Source organism: Anguilla rostrata, chromosome 7 (genome assembly GCF_018555375.3).
Source record: "Anguilla rostrata isolate EN2019 chromosome 7, ASM1855537v3, whole genome shotgun sequence".
NCBI lineage: Eukaryota > Metazoa > Chordata > Actinopteri > Anguilliformes > Anguillidae > Anguilla > Anguilla rostrata.
Genome location: NC_057939.1, coordinates 31,772,732 through 31,790,268, shown reverse-complemented (window position 1 = coordinate 31,790,268; position 17,537 = coordinate 31,772,732). Strand labels below are relative to the sequence as shown.

Genomic DNA, 17,537 nt, shown 5'->3' with positions numbered 1-17,537 from the left:
TACAATTTAGCTTGATTGACAATTCATTTATTCAGTAGGTGAGAGTATAAGCTTTCTAACGATGTATAACATGTCTGATTTTGCTTTTGGAATAGCGTTTTATCGGTCAGCGTAACCGACAATTTTCTTATATGCCAGTGTCTAAATAAATAATACGGTAGGCTATTCTGCGAGCAGCACGCAGGTCGCGAGTTGATATTTCGTCTTTTGTTTCGTTTTTTCTCAATGCCCTATCTATTATTTGAAATGTGTATTATTATTCTGTCTCTGAGGCGCTCTGAAATGTGTATTCTCTGCTAAGCTGAGCAATGGATTGGAATATGTGTCTGACGTAATGTTGCATGGTATACCGAAACTTCAGCACTTTTTCGGTACTTAAAAAAAATAAGAAACGGTTCCGTATTAGAATTTTCCGACGTTCGGTAGTTTTGCGTCAAATGTAAAAGTCAGGGAAATGTGTCTCCCGCATTACCGATTGAGAGGGTGAAAAGTGTAATTTGTCAGAATCTTCGCTAGATGGCAGTAGCAACTAAGGTTGGCAAGTGAGGTGACCTGTGCTTGTGCATTCTTCGTGGTTGATACAGCGCAAGCTTAGACTCAGTTGACTTCAGTAGCAATAGGTGTTCTAATTTGTAAATATTTTATTATAGGAAGATGCTGTATTGTTATTGAAATATGCTGTTTTTAGATTTATTTAAAAGTGAAAGACCTGTTTAAAGATAATTTATTTTGCTATTGTTTAATTTTTGAAATATGTTTAATATAGTTTTCTATGGTTTAGTGATGTAAATCAGGTCAACCATTGTGGATATTACGTTTCTGATCAATTAAGGTAATTTCAGTATCGTTAGGTACCGAGTATCGAATCAGCATTTAAGTTTAAGTTTCAAGTATCATTTCAGTATTGAGTATCGTGATACTAAACCTGGTATCTGTATCAAAGTCAAAATTTTGGTATCGTGACAACACTAGTGTGACGCCCTTTTTAGTTGCGGCGCAGAAACACTGCAGCTGTGTATACACGCCGGGCCATCTAAGTGTTACGACATAGTAAAGGCCTTTACGGGAAGCGGCCAGGACATATCCATGGCGACGTAACTAAGTCATCCGACAGCGTCTCTTAGCACAAAATTGGCCATAAGTCATCAATATTTTATTCAATCATCATGATATTCAGTAGATATGTTGGGTGAAGGCATATGATCATGAGGAAAAAGCCATTTTAAAATCGTTTCATAAGGGGCGCGATTGTGCCAATGCTTGGACCCCTCCAACGCCGCTTGCGGCTTTAATTAAATACATTTTTCTTTTTAAAAAAAATAAATGTATAAAGTCTTAAAGAATGTGAAAAACTGAAAAATGTCCGTACAGGGAAAAGCTCACGAAAGAGGCAAGGGAGCTGTATCAACAAAAACTTTTTTATTAGTAAATAACATCGACCCGTACGAGTTGCCAAGTTCCGAGTGGTCTACAAATTATGTTTACTTATGCTAGCTAACTAGCTAAATCATGCCAGCTAAATGTCAGAATCACAAATCACAATCACAGTATTTTATACGTGTATACTGCGACGTAGCACCTTATACATAGCTAGTAAAATGTAAAATTTAAACAACCAGTGGATGGCACTGTATCCTTGCAGACATTTGTACCATCTGTATGCTATCCTAACTATTTGCCTAATCTATCTCGCTATCTTATCTCTCATTTAACTTCCATGTAGGAAAAGCGTGAAATGTTATTCCGTTGTCCACAGTTTAAGTTTTGTTAGTTGGTTGTGTGAATGACTGTTGCAGCCAATTACACAGCAGGTTTTGCCTACCATGGCGTTAAGTTGAGAAACAGTTTTTTTTGTCAACAAAAGACTGTTAGACCCAGAGACTGTAAAAAGGTTAGACCGCTAGCTACGCACCGTATTCTCCAAAGATGGCGGACTTGCGGTTGATGACGTCACATTCCCATTCACTATTTGGGTGATTTTCTAGATCAGTTTCTCCTGTCCAGTCCGTGGTTCAATAATTGCAATGTCATTAAAATTTGATCGTAATAGTGGGAATTACCGATGATTTATTATTTAATAAATGCAAGTGTCAACGTGAAAAGGTGAGCGTATGACACTGACCGCTAGAATCCAACAGCACAGCAACGTAAACAATCAACTTTCAGTTCAAAATGGCGGCGGCCCGGCTCAGGAGCTTGGCATAGATGTTGCACAACCAATGGAGTGTCTCCTCTTGGTATTCGAATCTCTTTGGAATAATTGGCGGGCTAGTGCTGGCTATGTTCATGACATAAAATGGCCGCCATGAGAGTAAGAAACGCCAGTAACATTTTATGTTCACCTCCAGAGGGCGACGTATCGTCATAATTATCTTTTGTCTGGTTTTCTTTCATATAAATAGCCTACAAAAAACGGATGATGCTGGTTAAGTAATAGGTACATGAATATGGGTTTATTCGTCTAATACCCCTTTCACACAGAAGAAAAAATGAGTTTTCGAGAGGGCTTCGATACCACATTAGGCCTATATCTGTGTGAACACGTTAAGACCGCTTTAAAAATACCAAATCGTAAACGCCTCTCCCGGTGTTTTCGGGGCGCCTCGACTACCGCATTTGTCCTGTGAGAACGGAAAGCAGCATCAACGACTGCTTTCTGGGTGGCGTTCGAATTACGTTACAGATCTGCGTTCACGCGCACCTACCTCTCAACCGAAAAAAATGGCATGCAGAGGAATTACCTGGACCCACATTTTAAATGCATTGAGAACGCGAAAACTAATAACATAAAAAATGCGACCACTTGCACTTCAAAATGTACCATGTTTGTTTGTTTGATTGTTTTGCCGGAAATTACAAGAAGATTGCAACGAAAATAAATAACAAGTAACGATATAGCTTTGGGCCTACATCAAGTGTGTTACTATGGTAACGGAATGTAAACAATTCATTCACGAGAGTTGAGTTCTACTGTGTGTGAAAGGTAAAGACGGCTCGAATACCGCATTACAAATTCTGTGGGAAAGGGAACCTGTTACCAAATCAGAGGCGGCTCATATGCGGTATTAGCTGTGGGAAAAGGGCTTAAGTGTTATAGAAATACAGTAATGTAATTAATAAGGAATGAAACTTGTCAGAGTTCATAATAATTACTAATAATGAATAAGTACTAGTAATTACTTATATTAACTAACTACATAAACAACCCAATAGTAAATTTACTTTATTTAACTTTATTGATCACTACTTAAAATATGTGTAGTCTTGCTGTAGTGTGACTACATATTCACTATACAAGCAAGTAGCAAAACTCTGCTTGATTATTACTGCATACCTTCAAATTAGTCGCTTTTCGGCGAAATTCGCCGTTTTTAATCTAATATAGGTCATTTGTGTGATTCGTGTAGATCCGATGAGTTTTTGAAATTTGGGGGGGTCTGGGTCTACGAGGACAGAGCATAGACTGTAAAAAAAAAAAAAAAAAAAAAAGATTAAAAAATATGGACAAAGCTACAGTGACGTCACCCATTGACTGTCCGGTCTGGAAAAAACGTTTTGACGCCGTTTGTAGTCGTCCATTTCTATGGTCCATTTGGAGCCAAAACCATAGAGTTCATGGTCCGAACCATGGACTTCAACGAATACAATGTGATTGACAGTCCGGAGCGGAAAAGCCATTGACCTTTGGGCTACTTTCACTTACCCATCATCTAAATAGATTTCTGAACGAGCTTGAGGTAAGCTGGCTGTCTGCCGTTATGCTTTATAATTTATTATCAAATGTTTACAGAGCTTAATTTCCATCCGTGACTGTACTCTGTTATTTCATGGCGTTATATGTATGAAATTAATAATGTAATTATGTTCAGGTATCTTCAATTTATGTTTCTCAGCTAAACATCAGCGAATATGCTAGCTAACTTGCCAGAGCTAGGTAGGCTAGCCATGGTTAGCTCACGCATTAGCAATAAATGTCCCGTAGAACTGCTTTTAACCTAGCAAGTTTTCACCGAAGGTTTTCGCCACAATCAGTTGGTAATGAGCCAATAACCGTTACACCACCGGCGTTTGTGGTGTTCTCTCACTGGGTGACGCTAGCTAACCTTTCGCAAGTCACGTTAAACAAGTAGAAATTAACGCCATCAGCGGTGATTAACAAATCTGCCAAGTACTTTAATAATGGATTTGCAGGCGTGAATTTCGAATTATTTGTATTTTCTTGTAGACCATTAAAAGCAATGGAGAAGAGCCAACGTCCTAATTGTCAAATTGTCTGTACCCACCGTTTACAGCAAAGTGCAAGTTATTTTTGGCTGGACCGCAACAGCGGGGCCAGCCCTATAAACACAAATGTCTCTGACTGAGTGATGATGTTACACCATTGGTCGGCCAGTCCAGCCATATAGCTACTAGGTTTTGACCTGGTCTTGTTTTTAATGTGAAAGAAAACCACTGGGTGCCCTAGTGACGGATGCTGAGCTGAAAAATGAGCAGGCAAAAATCCCTTAAACTGATTAACGTTATTATTGGTGTCAACTTGTTTTTAATTATTGTGCCTGATTAGAAATGACAGATGACTAAATATGATAGAGACAGTTCTCCTCAATTCGTTTAGACGAGATAAACATTCTATTTGCGTCGCAAAATTGTGCACATTTCAGTCGATATTAGCCTATTGAAAACTGGATAAACGTACACACTCCGAAAATGTTCATGGCAAAGATCTGGAATACGCAGATTTTTGTCATTCGAACGAGCACAGGTTAGATGGCATTTTTGAGTTCAGCATTTATTTTGAATTTATTTGATCTTCATAGCATGGCGTGACGAAGGAAATTGTGTTTATCTACAATTGAATTATTCAGATCGTGGGCAGACTTGTTAATCAAGGAAAATGATTGAAAGTCAAGACTAATAATCAGGGGAAGTTTTCTGCCTCCTCGATTTTCAGCTCAGCAGCCACCACTGTGCCTTAAGTTAAACTAGTCAGTACAATAATGTGTGTAATAGAACACACCTTGCCACACCATATTGCCACTATAAAATCTCTCTCTCTCTCTCTCTACCAAAATATAACATAAGCTGTGTTTTCCATTTGATTTCTCAGTTGTTGTGCATATTGTGTTTTTGTTTTGTTTGATCAACTTTATTAGATGCAATGCATTTTAATACAATTTTTGACCTGGCTCTGCATTCTCCCTGAACTAATGTCCACCTTACATTACTTTTGTAGCAGTACGATTACATTAAATCTAGGGTGAGTTTTTCCCTATATCCTCATGCTAAAATCAACTGTAAATCCACATTTTAAAGCTGATATTTAGAAACATTTTCTTCCCAGGGGGGCATGCCCCAGGACATCTTTGTCACCTTTTTCACCCCTGATCAGTTTGCAGGTCTGTACTGGAAACACTACTGTTTTGCTACAGAATTCTACAAAACTCTACTGGTGTATCATGAGTAGTACATAAACTACACATTCACTGCACAATTCCTACTTGTCACTACGTAGCCACTACCACACAAATAGGATTTGTGTAGTGATTCAGTAGTACTTTTTAATAAGGGGAAGAATGCAATGCAGATGCAAATGAGTGTTTGCTGAAGTAGTACATGAGGATTTCTTTTTTTTACTGTGGTAGCTAATTAGGCATTGAGAATTGTGAAATTCCACTGGTATTGGTATTAACTACCAATATGCTGATATCGTGACAGCGCTACATTGTCATCCATAAAATTATGGATTGGCAGGGTATGCCACATAACTATACACTACAGAACTAAATATACTGTATATTACATTGTTACATAACTGTGAATTTGGTAAATGGTAAATGGACTGCATTTATATAGCGCTTTTATCCAAAGCGCTTTACAATTGAGGCCTCTCATTCGCCAGAGCAGTTAGGGGTTAGGTGTCTTGCTCAAGGACACTTCGACACGCCCAGGGCAGGGTTTGAACCAGCAACCCTCTGACTGCCAGACAATCGGTCTTACCTCCTGAGCTTACCTCCTGAGCTATGGAATGCTAAAACCCACAGCATATTACAAATTGGTGGAAGTTAAACTCTAGCAGATAGTTATATGTAAGAAAGCCAAGAAAACATGCTTCTGCTTCTGAATTTCAGTCTTCCCCAACCCTCTCTCTGTACCCCTCTCTTTTCCTTTCTGTCCCTTTGTCTTATCTCCATTTCTGTAACTGTGTATGTGTTCCTTTTTTGTATTATCCATTTTTCACTAACCTTTATATATTTTCTTCTCTAATTAGTTTAATTCTTTCTCTCCCTCCCTTTTTTCCATACCCCCCTCCCTCCCTCCTATTTGTTAGTGAGCTTATGAAAGAGGACTACAATGAGACAGTGCATAAAAAGGCAGAGGTCATTCACATGAGTTCCAACTGCACTCAGACTGTGGAGAAGATGGAGCAGCTGTGAGTATTGCATACATTTTGTGTACTGAATATACATTAGGATTATTCATTTATAATGAAAATACATATAACAGAAATATCGATATTACAGTGATCTCATTGTATAACTGCATTACATGTACCACAGATGTACTCTTTAACACATATCTGAGGTACGCATAAGATATACATATGCCTTCACTGGCAAGCATAGAATACATACCAGCAGCGCATAAAGCATTTGTTGTACTGAATATTTATTATCTTGACGTACATATAAATTTGAATACTGTGTGTGACCTGCTAGTGAAAATACAATTCCAAATGCGGTTCCCATTCTTACAAGTGGTATATTCATAGAGGCCTGGGATGAGCCCTGCAGGTGCTGGAACCCTATAATTCATTAGGCGTCCAAGCAGAGGTGCCGCTGGAACCCTGTTGTTTTTGTTCTGATTTTTATTCATCCATCCATTATCTATACCCGCTCATTCCTGGTCAGGGGCATGGGAGCCTATTCCAGCATGCATTGGGCAAGAGGCAGGAATACACTCTGGACAGTTTGCCAGTCAATTGCAGGGCACACACGCCATTCACTCACACACTCATACCTAGGAGCAATTTAGACTCTACAATCAGCCTAACCTGCATGTCATTGGATTGTGGGAGGAAACCCATGTGGACACGTAAAGAACACGCAAGCTCCACAGAAAAAGGTCCAGCCAGGATTCGAAGCAAGGACCATCTTCCTGTGAGACAGCAGTGCTAACCACCGCCTTTATTATTATTATTATTATTATTAGGGGTCAAAGTAGCGAAGCTGCTGGAACCCTATTGTATCTGTTAGGATTATTCTTATTTTTCTCAGCTAAAAGTACCCGAGGCTCAGCAACCATAAGTCCTAGACCAACCAAATTTGGTAGGTGGGTTCCTATGGCCCCCCACTACTCAGGCACTACAAATCACCTATGTCGGCCAGATGGTGGCACTAGAACAAAGGGTCATGCTTAAAAGGCCATAACTCCCACACGATAAGTCAGATCAACTCAAAACGTCATCGACCTATGCATCTGAACGTGCTCTACAACTACAACTGCTATTGGGACCACCTATGTCCGCCATATTGTTTGCCTGCCATTTTGACTTTTTTATTAGTTGCGGCGCGGAGGCTACCATAACATAACAAACTTTCTTGTTTCTACAGCTTCAGTTTCTCGCTTCAATTAATAATATTGAATATAAACAAAGATGCAATTTATGCTGTAGTCTGTCAATATCTAAATAAAGAATACGGCACTCTGCGCGCAGCACGCAGGTAGCAGGGATGGCGAGTTGATATTTCGTTTTTTTTTTTTTTCGTTTTTTCTCAATGTCGTATTTATTATTTGAAATATGTATTATTACTCTATCTGTCCTTGAGGCGCTCTGAAATGTGCATTCTCTGCTAAGCTGATAAATGGATTGGAATATGTGTATGGTGCCTTTTTTAATTGCAGCGCGGAAGCGCTGCAGCTCTACATACGCGTTGGGCCATCTAAAGCCGCGTTTCCACCGCAGGAACTATACCCCGGAACTAGGAACCTTTTGAGGAACTCAGTGCGTTTCCACCGCAGGAACTAGGGTCTAAATTTAGTTCTGGGGGCTTTGTTTTACCCCCCAAAACGTTCCTGCTCGGGGGGTAGTACTTTCCGAAAGTACAGGAACCTTTTGGGTGGAGCTTGCAGCGCTGAACATTTCTGATTGGTCGAGTACTCGTAGCATTTGTGTTGTATTTATTTTCCGCCATTACCCGCCATGTTTGAAAATATGCAGCGGCAAACCAATTTATTTTCATAATAACTTCAAATCAAACTTGTATGTTATGCGGCGCAGTAGCCTACTTTTGGTTATAGCCTGTCAACGTCTTGGAATTATAACGTGTGCTCTTCTGTTCTTTTCTTGCTTTAGTATTCGTTTTATAAAATGCTAAGCATTCGTGCTGGGACAGCATATTACGTAGGCTACCAAAACATTCAAACGGATTAATTCGGTTGCTGAATATTTTCTTCCGGATTTTCTTTGTTAGCCCGTTGTAATTGACTCAAAACGTTTGATGCAGTTATGTGAGGTATGCGGTAGTTCTGCATAATTAACATTGGTGATACAGTACAAGCAAACTGGAAATCACCTTCCGCACTTTTTATCCGGGTAAAATAACAGGTTAATTCTAGTAATCTTCCCTTTAGCTTTTTCAGACTGCCGTAATTTTACTCAATTTTACTGCCATTTTTCAATTCCACGAAAAGACCAGGAAGACTATGGACTCGTTTATGGTGCATGGTTCGCATCTGGAGGGCACACTTCGCTGCTCGGCTAGCAGTAACTTCGAAGGAAAGCAAACGATGGCTGTACCACTACTAATTTACATTTTCACGCAAGTCCGAGTTTTCGTTCTATTCTTGTCATTTTGCGATTAGCCTATATGGAATTGACGACGAGAAAGTAATAAAACAGCAAATTGTTTACAACGTGTGCATGTTTTCTGCTGTTAATGAATGTGTTTGAGAGGATATATGAAAATCAATAAATACAAAAGTAACCATATATAGTCATTGTTGGTAACCCGTTGTATATATGTGGAATAAACCCCTCCGGGCTGTCCCGGTTATTAGAAAATAATGTAGGCTACTTTGGTGGTAGTATGGGGTTACAGAAGAAATCATATGACAGATGGACCGACGACAACGTCAGTGGGCTAATTTGCCTAATCTTCGCGGTACTTTAGACCCCGGTGGAAACGCAGACAACCATTGGCTGAAGGAACCTTTTAGTTCCTGGTAAAGTAGTTCCTGGGACTGAAAGTTCCGGGTAATTTTGGTGGAAACGCGGCTTAAGTGTTACAACATGCCATCTAAGTGCTACACCATAGTAAAGGCCTTTACAGCAAGCGGCTAGGAGACATCCATGGCGACGCAACTAAGTAATCCGACACCATCTTTTTTTTTCACCTGTCGTTTCTTTTCTTTTTTTTGCTCAAGGTCATCTGCTTCTCCATCTTCTTGGGCCTCTTGAAGAGATTAAGCATAGTTTTAGATTAAATCATTCTCATAGCTGTATTTGTCATACCAGGAATCAATTTGGTTGCTCGTCTTTTCTAGAGCCTCTGTTTCTGGCTCCCCTACAGGCGGACATAATGACGTCACAGTCTCGTGGCTGAAATGCGGATCCAAAAATGCGCCTGTGAGTCAGCGCACGCCATCACTTAGCAACCAGGCTAATGGATGCCTGTTGTGAGGATGCCGGGACTGACGCAGAGCAGCGATATTAGAAAGATGCAGGACTATATATTTATGGTGTACATCTTTCTATGTTAGTCTTGGTCTTTGTTAGTCTTAGTTAGCCTACTGCCTACAGTCCACATTGTCTATTTTCTACAGCTTGTTAAAGACATTTTCTATAACGTGTTAGGTTGCCAATATTAACCTTTATTACTTCTTAGTTGTAGAAAGTGCCGATTGCATCGATAGTCAGCGGTACCCCAGTTTTAAACTCGAAACATCTGTAAAGAGCTGGAGGACGGACCTTTAGGCCAGGGGCCCATTGTGCTAGGTTACATCTCTCTGCTCGGTGAGATCCTGCTACCTAAGAAATATCTGTACTTATCTGCTTATAACGCTTTTAGGACTAATAGCTCTTATCACTCTGCTTCGCTGAGTGATTGGGTTGTGGTTAATATTGAGGTGGCTTAGTGTTACGCCCGGTAGTGTACACCTGGTTATTTAACACGGGTGAGTTACGGGACGTAACAGATTGGGGGCTTGTCCAGGATAGAACCGTAGATTTGCTCTACTTTGATGCTATTTTTCTACTTGAGGGACTACATAGTGCCAGAGCGTTGTGATTTGTAGCAGGGTTACTTTGTTGCTAGGTACTGCTTTGTGCAAAATTTGTAGTACTAGCTTTGGAAATGTTACTTTACTTGGTAAGATTTTTCATCCTCTCTCTGGCGGACCAACCACTGATGGGTGATGGAAAACGCGTCACTAACTACGTGCCGCTTGCGATTTTTTCCCGGGAATGTCGCCACAGACACCCAGTTCTTTAATCATAAATAATAATAATAATAATAATATATTTGTCACTATCCTTAGAGCATAGTCTCGACTATGAGGTGGTGAAAGCCACAGTGCTGAAGGCGTATGAATTAGTACCAGAGGCTTATCGTCAGATGTTTCGGCAGTATCGGGAAACAGATAGCCGAACCTTCGTCTGGTTCGCCCGTGAGAAGGAGAATATGTTTGACCGCTGGTGTGCCGCCCAAGGAGTTACATCGTTTGAGCAACTCCGTGATTTAATTATCATGGAGGAGTTTAAAAACTGTGTACCTGAGTGTGTTACTACTTATTTGAATGAACAGAAAGTAACTCAGGTCGCACAAGCAGCAGTGTTAGCTGACGAGTATAACTTGACTCATAAAAACGCGGGTGAGAAGAAATCCCCATTGCGTCATAGTGACGTCACTCTCCTGAGGGAATCCCCTAAAGACTCATTTAGTCCTTCAAAGAGCAGTACTCCTGTTTCTGGTGGAGAGCAGGAGGAATCTGGAGCAAAAGGGAGAGTATGTCGCTATTGCAAGAAGCTTGGTCATGTCATGGCTGATTGTTGGATCCTGATGAGAAAGAAGGAATCCTTAAAAGGGGAGTGTGGCACAGTGGGTAAGGAACTGCGCTTGTAACCGAAAGGTCGCAGGTTCGATTCCCGGGTAAGGACACTGCCGTTGTACCCTTGAGCAAGGTACTTAACCTGCATTGCTTCAGTATATATCCAGCTGTATAAATGGATACAATGTAAAAGTGCTATGTAAAAAAGTTGTGTAAGTCGCTCTGGATAAGAGCGTCTGCTAAATGCCTGTAATGTAATGTAATGTAATGTAATGGGTTTCTCTTGTGAAAACGTCCATGCCTGAGCCTGGACTTTGTGAAATCTCAGCCCGTAAAAAGGATGATGCTCTTCTGGATTACACGCCATTTCTTATGGATGGGTTAGTGTCATTGACTGATGAGCCTGGCTTGCGAAAACCAGTTAAAATACTGAGAGACACCGGCGCTGCACTGTCTTTTATTTTGGAGTATGTTTTATCCTTATCTCAGAAATCCTCCTTAGGCACCAGTGTCCTTGTACAGGGATTTGAAATGGGCTGTATTAACATGCCCTTGCATGCTATTCTGTTTAAGTCTGACCTGGTGACGGGCCACGTTGTGGTGGAGGTGCGACCTAGTGTTTCTGTGTGTCCTTCATTTTGGGGAACGACTTAACTGGGGGCAGAACAGATTACGCTTATAACTAGAATGGTAAATGGTAAATGGACTGCATTTATATAGCACTTTTATCCAAAGCGCTTTACAATTGATGCCTGTCATTCAGCCATTCAGACACACACACACTCACACGCAAACGGTGAAAGGCTGCCATGCAAGGTACTAATCAGCTTGTTGGGGGCAATTAGGGGTTAGGTGTCTTGCTCAGGGACACTTCGACACTCCCAGGGCAGGGGATCAAACCGGCAACCCTCCGACTGAGTGACGCGTTCTTCGCAAAGCATGATGCTGATTTACAGTCGCCCTCTGCTGCTGCAGACGGGGATAAAACCATGCTTGTGAGGGAGGACTGTAAGGTTGAAATTGCTAAGGGACTTGAGAGGCTGTCTCTGGCACAAGAACAGCTGCTTATTGAGCAGAAGAAAGACTCAGGCATTTCTTCTCTCTTTGAAAATGCAGTTTCTGAGGAGGAAGTTGCTTTGGTGCCGAAAGGGCACTTTGAGAAAGACGGTATTTTGATGCACAAGTGGAGGCAAATTGACGCTATAGCTCGGGACGACTGGAAGGTTTTTTTTTTTATCAGATTGTGGTTCCATCTGAGTGACGCAGTGAAGTGTACGGTCTTGCTCATGGTAACGGCCTTCCTGGTCATCTGGATGTGGATGGAGCTTGTAACCATGTGTCAAAAGACTTATTTTGGTATGGTCTTGGGTATAACTGTGAGAGAGGGCTTGTGCATCATGTCGGTCCATTACAACGGACTGAAGCTGGTGGTCAGTTCTTGCTCACGGTGTGCGCATTTACTTGTTTTCTCGATTGGCTGATCACAACCCACTTGTTTTTCTTCATCACATGCATAACAACAGTCAGCGTCTCCTGTGGTGGAGTTTTAAAATTGTTATTATCGTTAGCATTATTATTATTATTATTAGCCATATGGTTTTAGATGTTCAGAACATCCTGGGAAGTGTTCGTTCTTGCTTATGCTTGACAACAAATAAATTGCTGTTGGTTCATGCGGAGATATTTGATGGAATTTATTTATTGTCTTAAGGGTGGGGGTGTTACATCCCAGTCTTTTTTGGGCTTTGTGTTTTGTTGCTGCCGTGTTGTTTCTGGCTCCCCTATAGACGGACATAATGACATCACAGTCTCGTGGCTGAAATGCGGATCAAAAAATGCGCCTGTGAGATGACACACGCCATCACTTGGCAACCAGGCTAATGGATGCCTGTCGTGAGGATGCCGGGTCCATCGCGGAGCAGCGATATTAGAAAGAAGCAAGACTATATATCTATTACCCCTTTCACACAGCTAATACCGCATCTGAGCCGCCTCTGTTGCGGTAACAGGTTCCCTTTCCCACAGAATTTGTAATGCGGTATTCGAGCCATCTTTACCTTTCACACACAGTAGAACTCAACTCTCGTGAATTAATTGTTTACGTTCCGTTGCCATAGTAACACACTTGATGTAGGCCCAAAGCTATAACGTTACTTGTTATTTATTTTCATTGCAATCTTCTTGTAATTTCCGGCAAAACAATCAAACAAACAAACATGTTACATTTTGAAGTGCAAGTGGTTGCATTTTTTATGTTATTAGTTTTCGCGTTCTCAGTGGGTCCAGGTATTTCCTCTGTATGCCATTTTTTTGGTTGAGAGATATGTGCGCGTGAATGCAGATCTGTAACGTAATTTGAACGCCGCCCAGAAAGCTGTTGTCGATGCTGTTTTCCGTTCCCACGGGAGAAATGCGGTAGTCGAGGCACCTCGAAAACATCGGGAGGCATTTTCGATGTGGCATTTTAAAAGCCGTTGCAACGTGTTCACACAGACATAAATGCGGTGTCGAAGCCTTCTCGAAAACTCCTTTTTTCTTCTATGTGAAAGGGGTATTAGATGTGCATCTTTCTTTTTTGGTAAATGGTAAATGGACTGCCTTTATATAGCGCTTTTATCCAAAGCGCTTTACAATTGATGCCTCGCATTCACCAGAGCAATTAGGGGTCAGGTGTCTTGCTCAAGGACACTTCGACATGCCCAAGACAGGGGATCGAACCGGCAACCCTCCGACTGCCAGACAAGCGCTCTTACCTCCTGAGCTATGTCGCCCTCTGTTTTTCCTTGTCCTGTCATCAATTCCCAATTAAGAGCGAGGTAATTGAAGTCAGTCATAATAATAGTCTCACCTTCCTGACAAGATTGTTTTCTATTTACAAAGAGCATTGTATTCACACTACTGTCTGTAACTGGTGACCGGTAACATACTCCTGTGTTAAGGCTTTTCTCGTGTTTCCTGATGAACTTAATCCTAATATCCTCACTAGGCTTTAGTTGGTAAATTTCTGGAATTTCCTGCACATTGGGATTTTCTTTGCACCTCTTTTACTGGATCTATCCTTTCTAATAAGTTTGTACTACTCTATATTATATTCATCTGCTTCCCCAACCAATGCCTCTGTAATCCCATGTCCTGTATGTCATATGCAAAAAATTTTTTATACTTCTAGCATTTAAACAAAGACATTCAGAATATTACTTCTACACATCCTCTCCTGTTCTCCCGATTCCTGTTGCCCCCCAGCCTTGCCATGCAAGACTCCTTGTCGCATGAACACCCTAATATCCGAGTCCCCCACTATCACCAACTCCCTCTTCTTGGAGGATATAGCTATCTGAGTGAAGCTCATCAGTTCTCCCACTCTCAGGGTCAAGAGCCAAGTCCAAAACGGTTGGTCACCACAACCGCTGGAGATGCCGCTCCTGTGTGTTATGCACACTACAACTACTAGTTAACGTTAGTGTTACGACCCCAGTCGTAAGTTTGTGCTCACATTTGTCACTGTTGCATGTGTTTCTTCTTTCCGGTAGTCATCTAATTGGTCGTCTCAATTTCTAGTTGCTCGACTTGAAAAAGCCACCGTTTGCCACCTACCAGCGGAGACTAGCTCTTCAAATTTGTGGTTGGTATGTTGTGTTTAGTGATTGCCTTGTTTGATTTTTTGTATTCGATCTTTGTTTTACTCCAATTCCCACCTAGCCCTTCTGGTTTGTTTGCTCATTAGATCTCGTGTATGGCCACTGACTCATTTCCATCGACTCCAATTCTTGCCTTAGCCCTTCTAGTTTGTTTGCCTCATGATTTTGTGTTTCTGATATCGGGGCGACATAGCTCAGGAGGTAAGACCGATTGTCTGGCAGTCGGAGGGTTGCCGGTTCAAACCCCGCCCTGGGCATGTCGAAGTGTCCTTGAGCAAGACACCTAACCCCTAACCCCTAACTGCTCTGGCGAATGAGAGGCATCAATTGTAAAGCGCTTTGGATAAAAGCGCTATATAAATGCAGTCCATTTGATTCACTCTCATATTCGATTCTGATTCTCATCTAACCCCTCTGCTTTGTTTGCTGATTGGATTTCGGGTTTGACCGTACGTTTATTTTTGACCTCGACTCACACTTTGCCCTCTGCTCACTGTATAGTGCTCCAGTTAGTGTGTTCCCAACTGGACTAAAAATCCTTCTGTCGGGACACAACTTTGTTATTTTGCTTTGTTATTTTTCTGTAATTATTTTTGAAGCTACTCTGGGTGGAAATTTAACACCCCATACAGGGTGCTGTAGGACAACCAAAAAAAAAAAAAAAAAGAATTCCCTTCCTTTTTCTGCTCTCCTCTCTTGTTTTTTCTCTCTCTCTCTGAGGACATAAAACACCATATCCCTTTGTAAACTCCCAAATGAGCCTGTATCTGTTAATTCTTCCCCTCTTGATCTCCAGATCTCCTATGCCAGATGCCCGTAACTCAAGAATCAAAGGCTATTGATGACACTGGGGGGCTTACAATCTATCTACATATAGTAGACACATAGGAACAGATGTTTGTGCCTGGCGAACCATGCATGAGGTGCAAACTCTCTCACAGCCTGATGGCTTCAGACCGCAACAGCTTGGCGCCTGGATAATTGCGCTGCACTGCATTCCCACAGAACGCTACTGACGACTAGCAGGCACCCTAGGTATTTCAAGGCCGCTCCATCTACGTAACGAACGGACAAAAGTAGGTTCAGATTAAACAATTACCAAATACAATTCTTAACCAAACTGGTCCGAAACAAAATGCAAAGTGAGTGCAGGCTATTAGAAATAGACGGCCCCGCAGTTCTGAATCCCCTAGCTGGCACCACTAAGGAAGCATTAATCATCTCATTGTAACCAATTCCTAAAATGATCATGTTCAGTATGGTTATTGTCCAAAATTCCCGAAGAAGGTTGGGGAACGAAGCATGTTCCATAGCTAGTACAGTTAAAATATTATACCACCTCATCAAATTCGTCTTAATATTGTAATAAAAATGATCGAACCCTACCCCCAAGGGGAAGGCGATAGTGATAGGAGGATGTGCCTCTAAACGACCAATGGTAGCCCGAACCGCCAACCCCTACTCTGGCAGGTATTTTTAGGCGAGAGACACTCGGGCCGTTACATTTTCTTTCTGTTATCTTTTGTTTCGTCTTACTTGTGTTATTCTTCATCTGCTACCTAAGCCCTGGAGTACGATGCTTTCTGAAAGTGCCATGGCCTTCGTATCCCCGCCTAGTAAGCCCGGACCGTTATACTGTTGGACCTCTGGGTGTCCTCTCCGCTCCAGAACCATAGCTGCCTACGTCTTGGTACACCAACGCATCCGTACTTGCTGTGACGTCCGTGGAAGGGGTCCCTGTACCGCCTATTACGGCGCAAGTTCGTCAGGTCCGAGCTACATTTGGTAACTTTTAAAATCAGCGCATCCCGTCTGGGCTGGGGTCTCAGAGATCTGCCTTCCTTTTCTTTCGTCCCTTCTACTCTCGTAAGTATCCCAACAGATTGACCTTCCATTTGCTGTTCGCTGTCCAAGTGTGCCTCTAGTGAGACTAATAGCTAAGTGGTTGGTTAACGACGGTGCGATCAAGCACAGTACAACCCGGAAAGCCTCCATTCTATTGTACATTAATTTTACTCCATAGCCAAGTTTGTATTTCTGTATTCTCTATCCTCTTGCATGCGCGCCTCTTCGTCACCTACTAACTCCCCGTGCTTAGATCCCATTGTGTTTAAGTATATTATGCGTCTTGTCCGCACAGTCTTAGCTTTTAATATTTTAATACTTTCAATAGGTGGTGTTACATTATCTTAACCGCTTATGTGTGTGAATCATCTATAGTCATATCGTGGTTAAACTTAGAATAGTACCGTCTGTCTTCCTTTTGTTACCCTAGTTATATGCTTTTGTATATTGTGTGTCGTATTAGGTTTTTGTTTTATTGGGTAAACTTCACTGCTTTGATTGCGGCTGCGTCACTTCATATTAAATTACTGTATTGATATAATCATATCGTTGTTAAACCTAGAATAGTACCGTCTGTCTTCCTTTTGTTACCCTAGTTATATGCCTTTATATATTGTGTGTCGTATTAGGTTTTTGTTTTTATTGTGTAAGCTTCACTGCTTTGATTGCGGCTGCGTCACTCCATATTAAATTACTGATAAACATTGAGTTGTGGTTTCTCTCTCACGTTGACGGAATGATCCACTAGCGAAGTCGAACAGGGGTATCTGAATTCAGATTATAAATATATATATATTGGGAGAAAATCCCACTCGCATATAAATTAAGTGTTAAGGTTTATAAGGGTGAACCGCGGCTTCTCTGGGTTCAGTATTCAGAGTGCTGAGCCGCCCACAGGGCAACCGGAAGTGATCCCTAAAGGGTTATATTCACGATTATTAAATCGAGAGGGGGCATAAATTAATTCATAAACAAATTGCAATTAATGATCGACCCCACCAAATCTAT

General features: G+C 41.4%; 1 protein-coding gene across 5 annotated transcripts in view; it reads left to right on the top strand.

Annotated features, from left to right (window-relative positions):
- tbk1 (TANK-binding kinase 1) overlaps nt 1-17,537 on the top strand; it is a 251,835-nt gene that overhangs the window by 106,658 nt on the left and 127,640 nt on the right. For 4 of the 5 annotated variants that reach the window (XM_064341968.1, XM_064341971.1, XM_064341972.1 and 1 more), the window contains one exon: nt 6,329-6,430. The exons of the other annotated variant lie outside the window; for it this stretch is intronic. In XM_064341968.1, the coding sequence (XP_064198038.1) occupies nt 6,329-6,430 (102 nt within the window). The remainder of the gene's footprint in view (nt 1-6,328; nt 6,431-17,537) is intronic. 5 annotated transcript variants of the gene reach the window in all.